The sequence below is a fragment of the Phaseolus vulgaris genome, chromosome 7 (assembly GCF_051622355.1).
Source record: "Phaseolus vulgaris cultivar YP4 chromosome 7, ASM5162235v1, whole genome shotgun sequence".
In the NCBI taxonomy this organism is placed as follows: Eukaryota; Viridiplantae; Streptophyta; class Magnoliopsida; order Fabales; family Fabaceae; genus Phaseolus; species Phaseolus vulgaris.
The window spans coordinates 6774916-6790464 of NC_143504.1; the positions used below are offsets into that span (position 1 = coordinate 6774916).

General features: G+C 31.0%; 3 protein-coding genes across 7 annotated transcripts; 1 reads left to right on the top strand and 2 right to left on the bottom strand.

The window, feature by feature from the left end:
- Nucleotides 1-406: 406 nt before the first annotated feature.
- On the top strand, nucleotides 407-3264 carry LOC137828309 (transcription factor MYB17). Of its 2 annotated transcripts, XM_068634815.1 has the most exons (4): nucleotides 407-684; nucleotides 856-1126; nucleotides 1739-1868; nucleotides 2292-3264. In XM_068634815.1, exons 2-4 carry the CDS (start codon nucleotides 994-996, stop codon nucleotides 2992-2994), a joined length of 966 nt encoding a protein of 321 aa, XP_068490916.1. In that variant the 5' UTR covers nucleotides 407-684; nucleotides 856-993; the 3' UTR covers nucleotides 2995-3264. The 2 variants fall into 2 exon arrangements, with proteins under 2 accessions (XP_068490916.1, XP_090161078.1); XM_090304952.1 differs by lacking the exon at nucleotides 407-684 and having other exon boundaries at nucleotides 1010-1658.
- Nucleotides 3265-3652: 388 nt separating this feature from the next.
- Nucleotides 3653-6689, bottom strand: LOC137828310 (remorin). 4 transcript variants are annotated; one of them, XM_068634817.2, is made up of 5 exons: nucleotides 6268-6689; nucleotides 5234-5284; nucleotides 5065-5152; nucleotides 4734-4815; nucleotides 3653-4060 (listed from the first exon to the last, which is right to left on the bottom strand). In XM_068634817.2, exons 1-5 carry the CDS (start codon nucleotides 6446-6448, stop codon nucleotides 3866-3868), a joined length of 597 nt encoding a protein of 198 aa, XP_068490918.1. In that variant the 5' UTR covers nucleotides 6449-6689; the 3' UTR covers nucleotides 3653-3865. The 4 variants fall into 4 exon arrangements, with proteins under 4 accessions (XP_068490918.1, XP_068490920.1, XP_090161079.1 ...); XM_068634819.2 differs by lacking the exon at nucleotides 6268-6689 and adding an exon at nucleotides 5450-5663; XM_090304953.1 differs by lacking the exon at nucleotides 6268-6689 and adding an exon at nucleotides 5477-5662.
- Nucleotides 6690-11415: 4726 nt separating this feature from the next.
- Nucleotides 11416-15214, bottom strand: ACYB-2 (Cytochrome b561/ferric reductase transmembrane protein family). The gene is made up of 4 exons (XM_068634001.2): nucleotides 15010-15214; nucleotides 12532-12580; nucleotides 12231-12430; nucleotides 11416-12019 (listed from the first exon to the last, which is right to left on the bottom strand). Exons 1-4 carry the CDS (start codon nucleotides 15151-15153, stop codon nucleotides 11717-11719), a joined length of 696 nt encoding a protein of 231 aa, XP_068490102.1. The 5' UTR covers nucleotides 15154-15214; the 3' UTR covers nucleotides 11416-11716.
- Between the last annotated feature and the right edge of the window lie 335 nt (nucleotides 15215-15549).

Here is a 15549-nt window from a genome sequence, read left to right on the forward strand (position 1 = left end):
ACACACATTTACTTAGCATTTCATAAGATTTTTTTTCATTTGATAGAGGATTTAAAAAATAGTGTTAACTTTAACTCTTCCTACCTTATCTGCGCACATCCTTAAATTCAAATAAAGAATATAAATGTAATTCAATACAGTTAGTGCTTCCCTTTAATCAAACATGTCATTCAAAATTAAAAAAAAAAAAAAGACATAATTTAAAATTTTATGAATAAAAAATTAATAAAATGAAAAAGAAATAAAGGAGGAAAATGATATGAGAAGAGAGGAAGGGATGTTGACGAAGGTTTGACTAGTGGGGGCAGTTCGGAACATAAATGCACCTCGTTCAGACCATCTTCACCTTAACCAATAAACATTCATTGGATATTGTTTTACTTATGGCGTTCCAATTCCATCCATCACTTCTTCAACCCTTGTCTTTTCTTCCACCGCTCCATCTTTTCCCTCAGCTCACCCTCACAGCTGCATTGCACTCCAATGCACCCTTTTCTTCTCCATCATCACTTCCCTCGTTTTCTGCAACCCTTTTACACCTTCACTAATATCTCACCTCTCTCTCCCAGTGGGGCTTCCCTGTGACCCTTACTCTCCCCACACCCCTTCTCTCTTCTTCACATTCTCACCTTCTTCTTATCTCCATTTCATGCCATTAAGAACCACACCACTTTGCTTTACAAGGTATGTATGTTTTTTTTACTTATAAATGTGACCCTCTCTATGTGCTGGACCTCTCTAAGCCGCCCCCATTGTCCTATTACACACACATGCATTAAATGTTTAGCCTTTTCTTCTCATTTTTCACACCCTTTTCTCTCTCTCTCTCTTCCTTTTTTTGGTTATGATGAGTAGACCCTGACCGACCCAATTGTTATTGTCATCACCGTGTGCAAGTGCAAGCTTATTATTAAAAGCAGAAGGTAAAAAAATAAAACAAAAACAAAGCGGTGGTATTAATTATTGTTGGGGGTGTGGTAATGAGTGGTGAAGATGGGTAAAGCACCTTGTTGTGAGAAACATGGAGTCAAAAGGGGAGCTTGGACTCCTGAAGAAGACCAAGCCTTGGTTGACTACATCAAGGAGCATGGTCATGGAAGTTGGCGTACACTTCCCAAACATGCAGGTCCACTTTCTTATCATTCCTTCTTTTCTTATTTCTTTTATCACTCTCTTCTTCCTTACTTTTGCATTTCTTGTAAAGTAGGAGTACTTTTATGTTTTTTTTTTCTTGTCCTTTTTTGAAAGTTTTGAAGATAGGGAAGAGTAGAGCTTGTTTTCTTATGGCTGAAGTTTTTATTTTTCTCTTGGATAAACTCCAATCTCATTGAGACTTGTTTTCTGAATGAACAAGATCCTATTGTTGTGTTTGGTTGTATTATCATGACACTGATTTCTGCATGTTATAGTACTTTTTTGTTCTGCGACTGTGGGGTGGGTAAGTACCGTCCTTCATAGAGATGGTCCATTGAAAACAATTGAATAATCCTGTCATCATCCAGTACTTGTCATAACCTAATTTGTTGGCATGTGCATAGAACTTCATTTTGATCTAATTGTACTTTCCCCTTGAAAAATGTTTTGGAAATTGTGTTTGCCGAAGGATTTGAAGCTTGCTATGCAGAGGGTGTAAAATATTCACACACTGAAGGCGAGAGGTGCAGACATGGTTATAATTTATAAAGATGGATAAATTATTGTATGAAAAATCATTTAATTGATGTATGCTTACAACTAGGCCTCTTACGATGTGGAAAAAGCTGTCGGCTTCGGTGGATAAACTATCTTCGCCCTGGCATCAAGCGTGGCCCATTTACCAGTGAAGAAGAAAGTACAATTGTTCAACTCCATGGCATGCTTGGCAACAGGTGCCACACTGTTCCATTTGCTTGTTAAATTCAACATGTAGGCAATAGTACTATACACATGCACATAGCCAAACCCTCTTGGTCCTAAAGCCTTATTTTACTCATAAGCTGCTTAGTAATTAGAAAACATGTTGCATGCATAAAAAATGTGTGACTTTACTTCCAATGGATATTGTTTCTGTTTCATTGCTTAATGTTCTCATCTTGTTGCAAGTTTTCTTAATCCTTTTGTCACTATGGATCCTTAATGTACTAATTAGAAACTTAAGGAAAAGGAGGAGTTTCAAGTTTCCCAATATGATAATGATAATGTAACCTAAGACCCACATATTCTCATGCTTATACTTTGATATTTGGTTGCATTAGTCTGTGTTATTGCATTCACTTTGCATATAAACTGTAAGTAACCGTGCATTCTCTTAGGTGGGCTGCTATAGCATCCCAATTACCTGGAAGAACAGACAATGAGATTAAGAACTATTGGAACACCCATCTAAAGAAGCGTCTCCTTCGATCATGTCATTCCCTAAGAGAAAAACAGTCATGTCTGATTCTGGATCAAACTATTGTCAAGTCTGAATCTCCTTCTACGCGTCACATGGTACAATGGGAAAGTGTAAGAGTTGAGGCAGAGGCAAGGTTGTCAATGGAATCCTCGTTGCTCAATTCATGGCCAACGAGCACAACATGCCCTGATCACTTTCTTCATCTTTGGAATTCGGAGGTTGGGAAGTCATTTCGCATGGTCAAGGGAAAGGAAGGAGTTGTGAGTCAAAGTCCTATCTCGCATCTGTCATTCTCATCTAAATTGGAGTCTTGTTCAGACGTGTCAGTGCAGGTGAAAAACAATGGAACTAGTAGACTCAATCCACGCATTGAGGATGTGAACATGGTTCCTGAACAGATAAGTAGCTACAAACCAAAGCTTGATGACACAACTGGGTCTGACTCGGGCAATTATGAATTTCTTGATACTTCAGATTCTGCACTAAAGCACCTACTACATATGTCTGATGGTGATGTTGGATTCTTGGGACAGAATGATAATTTCTTGAATCTCCTTGATGCTACATGTGACCAAGATAGTTTCTTTCATATCTCTTCTTCAGAGAAAGGCAATCTTTGAACTGACAAGAAAATTTTCTTTGCCTTCTATGATTTCTTCATTTTTGTAGATGCTCTCACCATGTAGCTGGGTTTCAATAGTTGGTCAGGAGGGGGAAAATATAGATAGAGGAATAGTTGCTAGAGTTCAAGTTTGCCTTCTACTTGATGGCTGAAACTAAAATTAAACATTAATGAATTCAGCTAAGGACATTCATGTCTATTCATGTCCTTCAGTTGTTGCTACTATTTAAATGTATATGCTGGCCTTTGTTGGTGATGTGTTCTTTGATTCACACAAGTACTGGGCATTCAATTGTCACATGAGTAAGATTTGGTGTTGACATGACTTGACAAATCTGGATTAAATATTTTATTGTAAATTAAGTTTTGTCTCAACTAATTTTCTTTTGAACTGAGTAAACAGGTTTCAACTTTTAATAAGACCACATTAAGTTTGATTATCTGTCATTTATTTACTTTAATACAAGCTTAAGAACGCAATTCTTAAGCACTGTTCATCAAACTTATTTATTAGCGTGGCGACAAAATCATCTTTAGAACAAAATTGTCCTTTTTGGTCATGAAATTTAACCCTCATCAACCAACCATCATATTGTAATAAGGCAGAAGGAATCGTGAGCGAATGAGATAGGTTAGTGGCATAATGGTACAAGAAATTGGCATTACCCAAATTGAATAATTCAATTTCTTGTATGGAGAAAGTACCTGTTATATGCACACCTCCAACATATCACTATGCACACAATAATAAATGAAGATGAACTACAACTCACCAAAAGACAACCAAACCACACATGTACTGGTATATGAACTATAAAATATTAGCAATAATAATAGTAATACTACATTTTTATAAATGAGTAAGCTTATTAGAAACAACCGAAGAGCTTCTTTGGGGCTGTTCCAGTTGCCCTGTACCTTGCACTTGTCTCCTCTGCCTTCAAGAAATCTTCCCCTTTTTTGGCCTCAATAAATGCCCTCTTTTCTTCAGCTTCTCGGTGGATTGTAGCTATTTTGTTTTTCAACTTCTCTCCATATTCTGCTTTTTTCTTCTCCAGTTGTTCCTGCTCACAAACACAGTGAAAATGAAATGTCAATTTTTCCTCCCCATCTCTGCCAACTTCAATGTGTCTTAGCTTAGCTTACACATGAAAATTGGAAAAATTGTTTTACTTCTCACAAGGCATGTTAGAGCTTGGTGTGTTTTTCTTTCAACTCTCAATTATTTACACCCAAATTCTTATCTCTATTGATTCTCTTTTTTCATTTCTATTCACTTCTCACTTTTTCTTCTTCTAATCTCTCTCTCTCTCTCTCTCAATGGTGTGTGTACACACTCATTATTAGAGTGTGCTTAAATTCCCTTTTAAGTTGACTTTAGCATAAACATTATTTAAAACAGAATATTCTTATTACCTTCTTTTAAAAATAATAATCGGGGAACCGAAACATTAATTTAAGATCACTTTTCAGAACAAGGATAATAATACTTTTAATTGTGGTTATTCTATATCTATTGTAAGAAATGGTTAATCCCAGATTCTTTCAGTTTCTGAGAGGGTAGGTGGTGGAAACTTGTTTGCTCGTTGTTCTTTTCAATTCAGAAGATAAAAAAAAACGTTTAATAGCAGTACCTAAAAGAAAATTGGTATGGACACATTTTGAGAAAGTACCTACAGAACAAGTTACAATTACTACAGATAATTTCTTAATACTAATAATAAAACAAACTCTTACTTCTATCTTTCTCAATTCAGCCTCTGTTGCAGCTTTCTTACTGTTCTCCCATGCTGAAATTGCTGAAATATTTTTGTGAGCCCTGCTCATCAAATCCATATAAATTAGTTGAAATAATATGAACATTTGATGTTAACTGGCCAAACAAATGATTAGAACTTTCTATTTATAAATTTTTTTTAAACTTCACAATTATCATAATGTTTTCCAATGCTAAGTGCTGTACCAAAAACAGCTAAAGATCAGATCAGTTTCTATTTGAGCTGAAAAGGGAATGTAACAATATTTTATGCAAACTTCTTTGGCACCCTTCTACTGTGCAAGTTCTTACTTGTTCTCTGCTTTTGACTTTTCACTTTCTTCCCATGCTTTGATTAGTGACAATCTCTTCTCAGTCGCAACTCTCGCAAGGACAGCATCTGAAGAAGAAAGAGAAGGCGTGGGAATTAGGATGAAATGCATAAAGAAAAATAAAGTATCACAGTAACAAACAAACTCACCTCGGTTCACAGATACCTCAATTGGTTTCTCTACGGCAACTTCACTAGTCTCTGACAAAAACCAAATTAACAATACAACACAATAACTATTATGTTTGAGCCTTTACAGCAATTATCATGCATGATGATTAAATAGGTGAAGTAAAGAGACAAGAAGGTGAGTTTTTATAATATGATTAAACCAAAAGTTAAGTATATAGCATGCAAAGTGTGTACTTGGAATCCAACATGGGAGATCTTTACTATATGAATTACAAGACCAGGTGAAGATGTTTCCTCCTTTGAATTTCCACATATTATTGGCTCAAGTAAGCAAAGTTAGATCTTTACTTGATAGCTAGAATCATATTATCATTCAGTTGGTAACCCATCAATTGATGGTTTGGACATATAACTCTTTCAGATAGAACTACGACAGGGAAATTCCAGCAGAAAAAAACTGATAAAAAAATAAAAACTAAAAAAAAGCAATCAAGTATGTAAAAAAACTCACAGAAAGTTTAACTCAATCAATGGCTTTGACATTTACCATTTATTTTTGTAAAACACCTTTTGAAAACTCGACAGTACAAGTCACGTATATAATAAAAGGAAGGGAAATATAAAAACAACTTCACTTCTTCCAATTGGAATAATTTTACACAGGCGTAAGTTGTCTAACTATCCCAAATAAAAATGAAGTTTCTACAAATATGAGAGTTAAAAATCAATAACAAATCCCAGAAGACAAAGAAAAACAAATATGATCAGAGATGAAGAAATTTTAAAACTTTAAATATCTGAACTGTCTGAATTACACAAACAAGTAGGTAGGTAGGTAGGTAGGTAGAAACAATTTCACTTATATTAAACTCACCATATAACTCAAAGTGAAATTAAAAGCTGGTCACCTTAGCCAGTTAAAAAAGATAAACAGCATAAAACAAAAGCAATGAGTTCAATATAATAATATTTCCTTTCACCACCCTTTTGGTAGCAGATATTAAATTAGTGACAAGAGAAAAGCAAAGGAGAGTGATATAAGAGTATCATACTCTCAACAACTACAAGAGCTTTGGAGTCATCAGCAGGAGGAGAGGGTTCTGGAATTATAGATTTCTCCTCAGCCATATCCTCCTTTGGAGGGTGATGAGCAGCAGGTTCAGGTGGAGGGTGAGAGGGAGTAGTAGTAGTAGTAGTACTCTCAGGCACAATTTTTGATTGCTCCTCAGTCATTTTTGCTCACAGTGGTGACTCAGAATTGTCTGCACAAAGTGATGGGAAAAAAGCTGTGAGTTGTTTGGGAGTGTTAAAAATAGTATGATGGAAAGATATGTAGAGAGATTGAGGAAGAGGAAAGAGTTGGTTGGGATATTATGGTTGAAGGAAGGTAACTTAACTCAAATTCTAAAAGCTTAGCTGTGTGGCTAACAGTGGTAGGTATAGTGGCCTCTTATGAGTTGGCACAGCACACCAATAGAGACAGCACCTCCCAGTATTTGTACAAGACAATGATTCATTTTGTAGTTGAACTAAAGGATCTAAATTTGTAAGAATATCTCAAGAGTCAAACACCTTAATTGCACTAATTAGAAATTAAGGTGTATTAATTTATTAATATAATGTTATTATTAATAACAAAATTCATTTTATTAGTTTATTTGTTTTTAGTATTAGAATGAACTCTGCAAAATATGTATGCATTTGATGGAGAAGAAATCTGCAAGCCTTGCATACTTTTGACTTTCTTCCTTTACTGTATAAACAAAAAGGTTTTGTCAACATTGACTTGATTTTAAGCAATTGAAAATAAAAATTATTATAAAGAAATAAAATTATTTATAAAATATTACAATAGTTAATAGACTGCATAATACTGTTGAAAAATTATTATATTATTATTTTAATTATATTTTAATATAAATTATTATTATATAGATGTAAAGTAAGGATATTTTGTCTTTGTCAAACTATCATTTTTCATTAAAAAAATGTCAACAATATATTAAAAAAAGTAGTCAAAACATTATATTGAAAAATGTACATGAAATAAATGAACTTTAGAAGAATGCTCAATACAAACCATGCAGAAAATAACAAATTATATTAATAATAAAAATAATAATAATAATAATTAAAAAATACAGAATGTATATTTCTTTTAAGTTTCTAAAAGATAGAGATAATAAGTATAACATATATGCAAAAGGTGTTAATATTTATTGAATGTTAAATTAAGAATAAAAAATAAAATTGATTAAATATGTTATGAAAAAATTGAAACATAAATAAGTTAAGAAATATCATATTAAAATATATTTAAAATAAATGTGTGACATGTTTTTAATATCATGAGAATAGTCAAATTCGCACATTTTTTTATCAAACATAAATATTTTAAAAATCTTTTAATGATTGAAATTCATCATCATTAAATTGTCTGATGTTTAAATATGTATAATAACTATAATTATAAATGTTTTTCAATGACTCACTAAACAATAAATTATTAGTTAAAAAACTTTATTTAGAAAGCACCTTCCATAATTGTTAAAATGAAAAAAGTAATTACAATAATAAAAACTTTTCAATGACCTATTAAAAAGATATATATTATAGTGTTTTCTAATATGACAATGTGATATTAATAATAAAGATGTGATGCTATGATATCTCATTATAAAATGAGATTGTTTAGAATTTTGATTAGGGAGAAATTTTATTCTCATTTTAGTTCTTTATATATATATATATATATATATATATATATATATATATATATATATATAGTTGAGACATTCTAAAAGTGTTGCTAATAAATTCAGATTATCATAAACTCTGTTATCTTCTAAATGGTGAATTCTATTTAAAGAATAATATCAACATTTTAAAGAAAAGTTAAAAAATAATAAAAATTATGAGATTTATAAAATAAAATATTAAATAGTTAAAATTTTAATTTATATATTAAATATAATTTAATTTTAACGTTTGTTCTTTCTAAAATAATTTGTATCAAACATAAAATGGTTGTCACCTGTATAGATAATGAAGGATAGAAAGGCACACAAACTTTAAGGACCTCCATATATTCACTTTCTTCTCATTCCACTTATATTTTGTTTATCAATAATATATTAATAACTTTATTTAAACATAAAAATAAATAATAGTTTCATTTAATTCATCAATCATTCATCTATATAACTATATTAATATAATATGGTGGTTAATATCATTATTTTATTTTATTTGTTAAAATATAAAACTTGTTATAATTTTTTTAAAATTAAATACATTAAAAATAATTGTATAAGACTAATTTGTATTAAAAAAAATACATTTATAATATAAATAAGTTAGATCCATTTCTTTTATATATAATTAAGGTATTTAAACATTTTTATAGGATCCCTTTATTAGAAAGAAAATAAATATAATGAAATGTTTTTAAAAGTAAGTGAAAATAAGTAAGAAATAAAGTCTACAAAAATTTAAAAATTGGAAAGAAATAGAAAATTGAATGAAAATAAAGTAAAAATATTGGTGAAATCTGTCTTTTTATAATAAAGTTGCCAAAATGTGCCATTACTTATTGCTCCATCAAGTTTGAAATTTTCATTTATTCATAGATTTTTACTTTGTTTCATATTTTTTTAGTGTGATTGGAGGAGATTCTTTCTTGATGGCAATGGAATCCTTATCATGCTCCTCATCTCTTGCAATCAATCTTTTCATCGAGTACATTTGGTTAATTTTCTACTCCACTTGTAAAACCATAGCTTTCAATGATATATAACTTGAATTTATTTCAACTATTAATCTCTGGTCACTCACAATTTGATTCATTTTCTGATTTTTTTATTGATAGTATTAAAATGTAATTTTAAATGAATTTATTTGTATAAAACCGAAGTTAATTATATTTATTTATTATATATTATAAATTAATCTTATCTTTATGTAATGTGAAATCTTTAATAGATAGCGTAAAAATATTTGTTCTGTTAAAAGTTTGGAAAGATAATGTAAATTAATTTCAGTAATTTCAGTTTCGAAATAGAGTAAGTGTTAAAACAAAGAAAAATTTCCCTTCACGTATAAAATGGTGGAGATAAATGTGAAGTAAATTTGAAGTTGGGAAATAAGTATAAGTGGATTATAAGGGTGATAAGTGGTAACCCACAAAAGCTAGTGCAGCAAAGATTGATAAGAGACAAAAGAGAGTGGGGCAACGTTTGGTTTATCAAAACAACACAAAATGTAAAACTGATGGAATCAAAAGTCCCTTTTGTTGTCTCTTTCTCTTGCTCACAACAAAAATGTCTTTGTGGTTCTCCCATGGCACTTGGTATCATGAAAATGAAAGTGATTCCATTATCAGTTCCAAGATAATCTAATTCCAACTATATTTTTTTGTAGGGACTTGTAGCAAGAAGCAACATTCACTCATACGTTTTTTAATATATTTTTATTATAAAAATTAATTTATATGGCCTCTTTAAATAGAGAGTGAGATTTATAAAAATTAGAAATGTTTTTGAAAAATATACTATTACAAAATATCAATACAACGACAGTTTTTATAAAATCATCATTAAAAAAAGTGTGGTGACAAAATTGTAATTATTTTGTGTTTGTAGGTTCAAAACAATGATGGTTTAAGCCTGAATCGTCGTTATAGGAGTGACTAGGGAGATTTTAATAATAATTTCAACCTGAACTGTCGTTATAAGTGTGACTGAGAAGTTTGTAACAACGGTTTCAGCCTGAACCGTCGTTATAAGCATGACTGAGAGTTTTTTAAGATGTAGATTTTTAAATCTCGCCTTCATTCTCATTTGCGCCTTCACTCTTTTCTTTACTCCTTCATTCTTTTGCGCCTTTAGTCTTCTTTGCCTCACCCCCTCTCCTTTCTTCTTCCTCTCTTCACAGTCGCTCTGCCGCACCACCACCAGCTTTATCGCACCACCGCCAACTCTGTCGCACCACCACAAAGCACTCAACCGTCGCGTCACTGCACCTCTCGACAGAGCCACCGCGCAACCAAAATTCTAAAATTCCACAGTTTACTATTATTATTTTTTAGTATTATTTAGGTATTGAGGTTTTAGTTCTCATACTTACACTTATACATTTAGTCCTAGTATAAATTATAGATTTATCAAACCATTATGATTATATTACATTCAAAAATTTATTACTCATACATTACATTACATAATGTTATGTGTGTTCTAACATAAAATCTTATTATTTTAGTGTTTATTCTAGATATAACTTATTGAGTGGGAGGAGAAGTGCAAGTGCAAATGAAAATACAAAGAAACTCACTTGGATGCACCTTAAGGTAACTACGTATAACAATTTAGGATGACATAAAACCTTTTTATATATATGTATAACAATTTAAGGTGACATAAAACCTTTTTATATATTTATAGAACTTTTTGTAAACTTTTATATTTAAATTAGGATATTACATGCATTACTGTTCTAGAATTTTTATATTTTATGCAGGATTGGAGCATTATATAATAATAAAAACTTAAAAAAATACACTTATAACGACGATTTCCAACTAAAACCGTCTTTAAAAAACATTTATAACGATGATTCTATTGGAAAACCGTCGTTATAAGTATATATTTTTAAAAAAAATTATTGTTATTTAACATAATAACGATAATTTTTAACACGTATCGTTAATGTGGTTTTATAACAACGGTTATAAACAATTGATTTATAACGACACTCAAAATAATAACGGTTCAAAAATTGTCTTTATATGACTTTTTTAAAGAACTTGAGTAAAAATATATGAGACAAATTTCATATCAATCTTTGTGATCACTTCTCTGTGTTTCATATCAAGCATAAAGGCTCTTTTCCTTTATCATGTTTTGTTTTTACTAATATACTCCCTAAGAAACTGAAATCACTCATTTAAGATTTTTCTTTTTGCTTAATTTAGTTTTTCAATCTCCTATATATTCACTTAATCCACATACTGTTCTTAAAAATTCTCTAAAAGCCACTTTCTATTGGTGTCTTGTCTTATCTTTTAAGGATGGTCGCTCTCCAGCCTTGTTAGTAGAAAGTATAAAAGTGAAAGTAAATTATGTACAAATTTGAAATTTCTACCTTCAATCTAGTTAACAAGAAAGTGAAAGTCAATGAAAGAAAGAGTGTTCCCAAACAAGTAGAAACTCCATTGAACAGAGACTTTATTTATTTTTCAATCCAAAAACCTAATGAAAATAAGGAATTCACGTGCAAATTTGACAAGTTTAAGTTGACAACTAAATAACCTTATGTAAACCAATGTCTGGTCACACACTTTGGGTTGATGTATTGATACTAATGATCAAATCACAAACCTTATTGTGCCTAAAAATACAAACAACAAATTGCTTCCTTCTTCCTACACCCAATACGCAACAAACTAATAGCAGACATGAGATTATTCCACAAGAATAATAAAAATATGATACAGAGAAAAGTTTATATGGCTTCATAGTCATCTGCTGCTGCTGCTGCAGGGGCATCAGCTAAAGCAGATAACACAATAAAGACACCAAATAAGATTGTGACGATAGCAGTGAAGTTCACAAGCAAAGCCTCAGTACCATACTTATCCAATCCTGAGCTCTCCAGGAAAGTGAGCTTCTCTAGAAATCCAAGAGTAGCTGTTCCCACAGCCAAGACAAATACAAAGAGCCCAAACAGTGCATGCCAAGGAAGAGAGAAACGTCTAACATCTGGAGTCCCACCAGGGTAGAAAAAGATCACAAACCCATATATCCACTGCAGGTAACCAACACAGTGTTAGACAAAGTTAGTAAATAGTTGAGTTTCATTTGGACATATGCACAGTCCACATTTTTAATCCATAGATTGCCCCATAGAGTGTATGTCAGGTGCTTAAACTGAAATTATAAACTTAACCATAATCATATCCTGTCTTCAAGGTACTACATTTATAGGATAGTTTAGTCTTATATATCCAGTGGTTTACCTGAATGCCATAAAGGACAATAACCCCAATTCCAAGCCATGAATGCAAGCTGTACAGGTTGGCAATCCCACTTTCATTGTGATACTTGAAGGCAGTATAAATTCCAATTATTCCAAGTACTAACGCAGCTCCGTGAAGACCAAGGTGTACCAATTTCTTCACTTCCTTCTTCAGGGGAAGAGATTTGTAACTTATAATAGCTGAATTCATTTTCCGAATGAGAAAATCAGAGAACAAATTAGTAGGTCAATCAAATGGAATTGATTAATGAAGCAGTTCCTTGTGAAAGTATTTTGATTACCTTCACCTCCATGAACTATGAGGCCAAAAACTATAAGAAATGGATGAATCTGTATAAAGGAAAAATATACGTAAGATATACTGACTTCCTAAAAGTAATAGCAGAATTCAGCAACAAATACTCCATACATCAACCAACTTGTATAACAAAATCTTCTACAGACATTTCTTTGACCTCTTGATGCATAATTCAGATTCAAAGGATTAAACAAATCTATTTTTGTCTCTTCCAAAGTTAAAATTCAAAGGATTCCATCTCAGAGTATCATGATCTTTTCTAATTACAGACGCATGCAAATGTAAAGGAGCGTACTGATAAGTATATACATGCAAATGGCATACCCAAATATTTAATCATAGAAGTAAGACACTCCAAAATTCAAAACTCTTGACCAAGAAAATAGAGAAGCAGCCACAAAAGTAGCACGTGGCAGCTAATTTATTTCTCACTCCAGTCCAAAACAGATAAGCATGTATGCCCATGTGCTTCCCACAAGTAGAATTCCGAATCCACCAATATATTATTATATTATTATAATATGCTGTCAAGTACTGTGGTGTCAAAGAAATCTTTTCCTCAATTATTAGATTCAAAATGAGTAGTAAGTAGAAGACATGGTCAATAATTAATCAACAAATACTAAAATAACAAATAATAATAGATCTTAAGACCCAAAAAGTTCACTTTTTAGTATAAAGAAAGTGCAGGTAAAGTTTCCCAAACACACTTGGGTTCCATTTTTTTTTATTCACATAAATGAGTACGTTTTGATACTGAAAGATTACCTCAATTCAGGCTCTGTTGAACTTGAGAGTTCAACTTTCTTAGTACTTGGATATATTTGCAATAGTTATTAAAAAATAACTTTCTTAATTCAACCTTATAAATCTTAATTTCCTTATCCATAATGGATGGATGTGGGATGTCGAACAAAACTCAACTTATAAATCTTAATAGTAAATTTCCAACAAAAACAATACACAATACTAAAACTAGAAACTTTGTCATAATTAACTGCACATTCCCTCTCAAATAAACATAAGAGAAAAAGCTAAATTAGGCCAACTTCTTTAGCCATCATTTGGTTAGCCATTAAAACATATTTTAGCTTATTTAATTTATGAGATAACCAAGAGATCTGGTACTGAATATTTTATTTCCTTTTCTAAGCACAGGAATCTGGCACTATGAATACTTTAATTATAAAAATAATATCTGACATTTAATTTTATCACAACTAGCAGCATCCTCATACAGATATTATATGTATACATATCACACGAGGATCATAGGCGTAAGAAAAGTCTAATCAGTAGAATTAGTTATAAATTAATCATATCAAAAGCAGTGTTTGTGAGCTTGAGATAAAAATTAATTTAATGTATCAAGCATTCAAAATTAATATGAATGTGCTCTAAAAAACAGTACGAACATATTGGATTAACATTCATTTATGATTATCATTCAAACAAACACAAACTGTAGCATAAAAAAAAACCCCACACAAGCTGTCCTTTCAATCCAATTTCTTCTTTGATTTCAAACTACATAGCTTTTTTGCTGTTTTTCTTTATGACAGCTAACTCGATCATCTTCTCTCAAGTTTACTAAATTAATAATATGCTAACTCCATTTTTTTAGCCGTAGATATATAACGCCCTCTAGGGGCTTCAGGACACAATAAATTTGCTTAATTATATTTTCACTATCCAACATTTGAAAAATTGGTTATTACATTGAAAGTGTTAATATAATTAAGTTTTAAATTCATTGTAAATTTAGATATTTTTAATTAAGTTATATTAGCCCCTTATTGTGTATTTATCTTTGTGTTAAAATATTGTAAAGTTGTGTAATTAATATAAGATAATATCCCCTTCATTTTAAGACTACAAGTGGTTTTTATGGATTTTATAATAATCTCTTGTTATCCACCATGTTTGTTTTCAAAACAATAAAAAAATATCCATATTTTTATAGTAAGTGTACTATCTTTCTATATTGATCATAAGACTTTACATTTATCAGTACATACTCACAAGTAAATAAAATGACAGTGAAAAATTAAATAACAGAAACTTAATTAAATAACAGTGAAAAATTAAATAACAGAAACTAAATTTAAAAATATAATTTAACTACTAATCAAATAAAAAAATAAAAACTCAACTGAAAATAGTAATAATAATGGGACAATGGATGATTCTTCTCTGAAAACTGCTAGTAATCTCTTAAAGGAAAACAGTGAAATAAGTGTGGGTACATTCATGTCAAATAATTCTGGTTTTAAGCCCCCCTCTTAGTGCCAAAGTTTTACTTTGAAATTTGAGAAAGTATTTATTGTTTAATTAAGAAGATGGAAACATATTTATCTAAATTAAGAACACAAAACAGATAAGCTTTAAAAGGATAGAAATGATTATCCTTTGAAAAGGAATGAAAGACCTAAAAATGGAGAAAGAGAGGGTAGAAGCATACATTGAAGATGAGTTGCTTGTTGTCTGCATCCCAAGCCAAGCCTCCCCTGAAATTGACGACCCAAACCAGTACGAGGATGGTGGCAACAACACCCAAAACGTGACTCACGATTGTCAAGGGAAAAGCTGGTACACCTAATCCCATCTTCTCTTCTCTTCTCTTTTCTCTGCTTTCTCTTCAATGGAAGTTCAAACAAACTCTGTGTGTGGAACACAAACAAACTGCAATCAATATAAGAAGATATCAGGAGCGTCCACCCTATTTGACCTTCTCATGCGCCCCTCTAGATCTTTTACACTATCCGCTAGATCTTTGCCATCTGTCACCATCTCTTTCCTCATTTTTCAAATCTTAACTTCCATTTCTTTTTTAGGAAATTCGCTAATCTTAAATAATACTCATAATTTTAAATACTTTTATCATCTTTAAATAAAAATCTATTTTTTTAATATAGTTCTAATAAATTTATATTCATTTTTTAGTTTATTTAAAATATTGAAGTTTTAAAACATAAAAAGTTAAATAATTTTTTGTAAAATA

Coding starts and splice junctions, on each gene's coding strand:
- LOC137828309 (XM_068634815.1), top strand. CDS start 994: ATGGGTAAAGCACCTTGTTGTGAGAAACATGGAGTCAAAAGGGGAGCT. Junction 1,127..1,738: donor TACACTTCCCAAACATGCAG/GTCCACTTTCTT, acceptor GCTTACAACTAG/GCCTCTTACGATGTGGAAAA. Junction 1,869..2,291: donor CATGGCATGCTTGGCAACAG/GTGCCACACTGT, acceptor GCATTCTCTTAG/GTGGGCTGCTATAGCATCCC.
- LOC137828310 (XM_068634816.2), bottom strand. CDS start 6,448: ATGACTGAGGAGCAATCAAAAATTGTGCCTGAGAGTACTACTACTACT. Junction 5,285..6,267: donor AGCTCTTGTAGTTGTTGAGA/GTATGATACTCT, acceptor GGTTTTTGTCAG/AGACTAGTGAAGTTGCCGTA. Junction 4,061..4,733: donor CTGAATTGAGAAAGATAGAA/GTAAGAGTTTGT, acceptor GTTTGTGAGCAG/GAACAACTGGAGAAGAAAAA.
- ACYB-2 (XM_068634001.2), bottom strand. CDS start 15,153: ATGGGATTAGGTGTACCAGCTTTTCCCTTGACAATCGTGAGTCACGTT. Junction 12,581..15,009: donor ACAAGCAACTCATCTTCAAT/GTATGCTTCTAC, acceptor TCCTTTATACAG/ATTCATCCATTTCTTATAGT. Junction 12,431..12,531: donor CATAGTTCATGGAGGTGAAG/GTAATCAAAATA, acceptor AAATGAATTCAG/CTATTATAAGTTACAAATCT.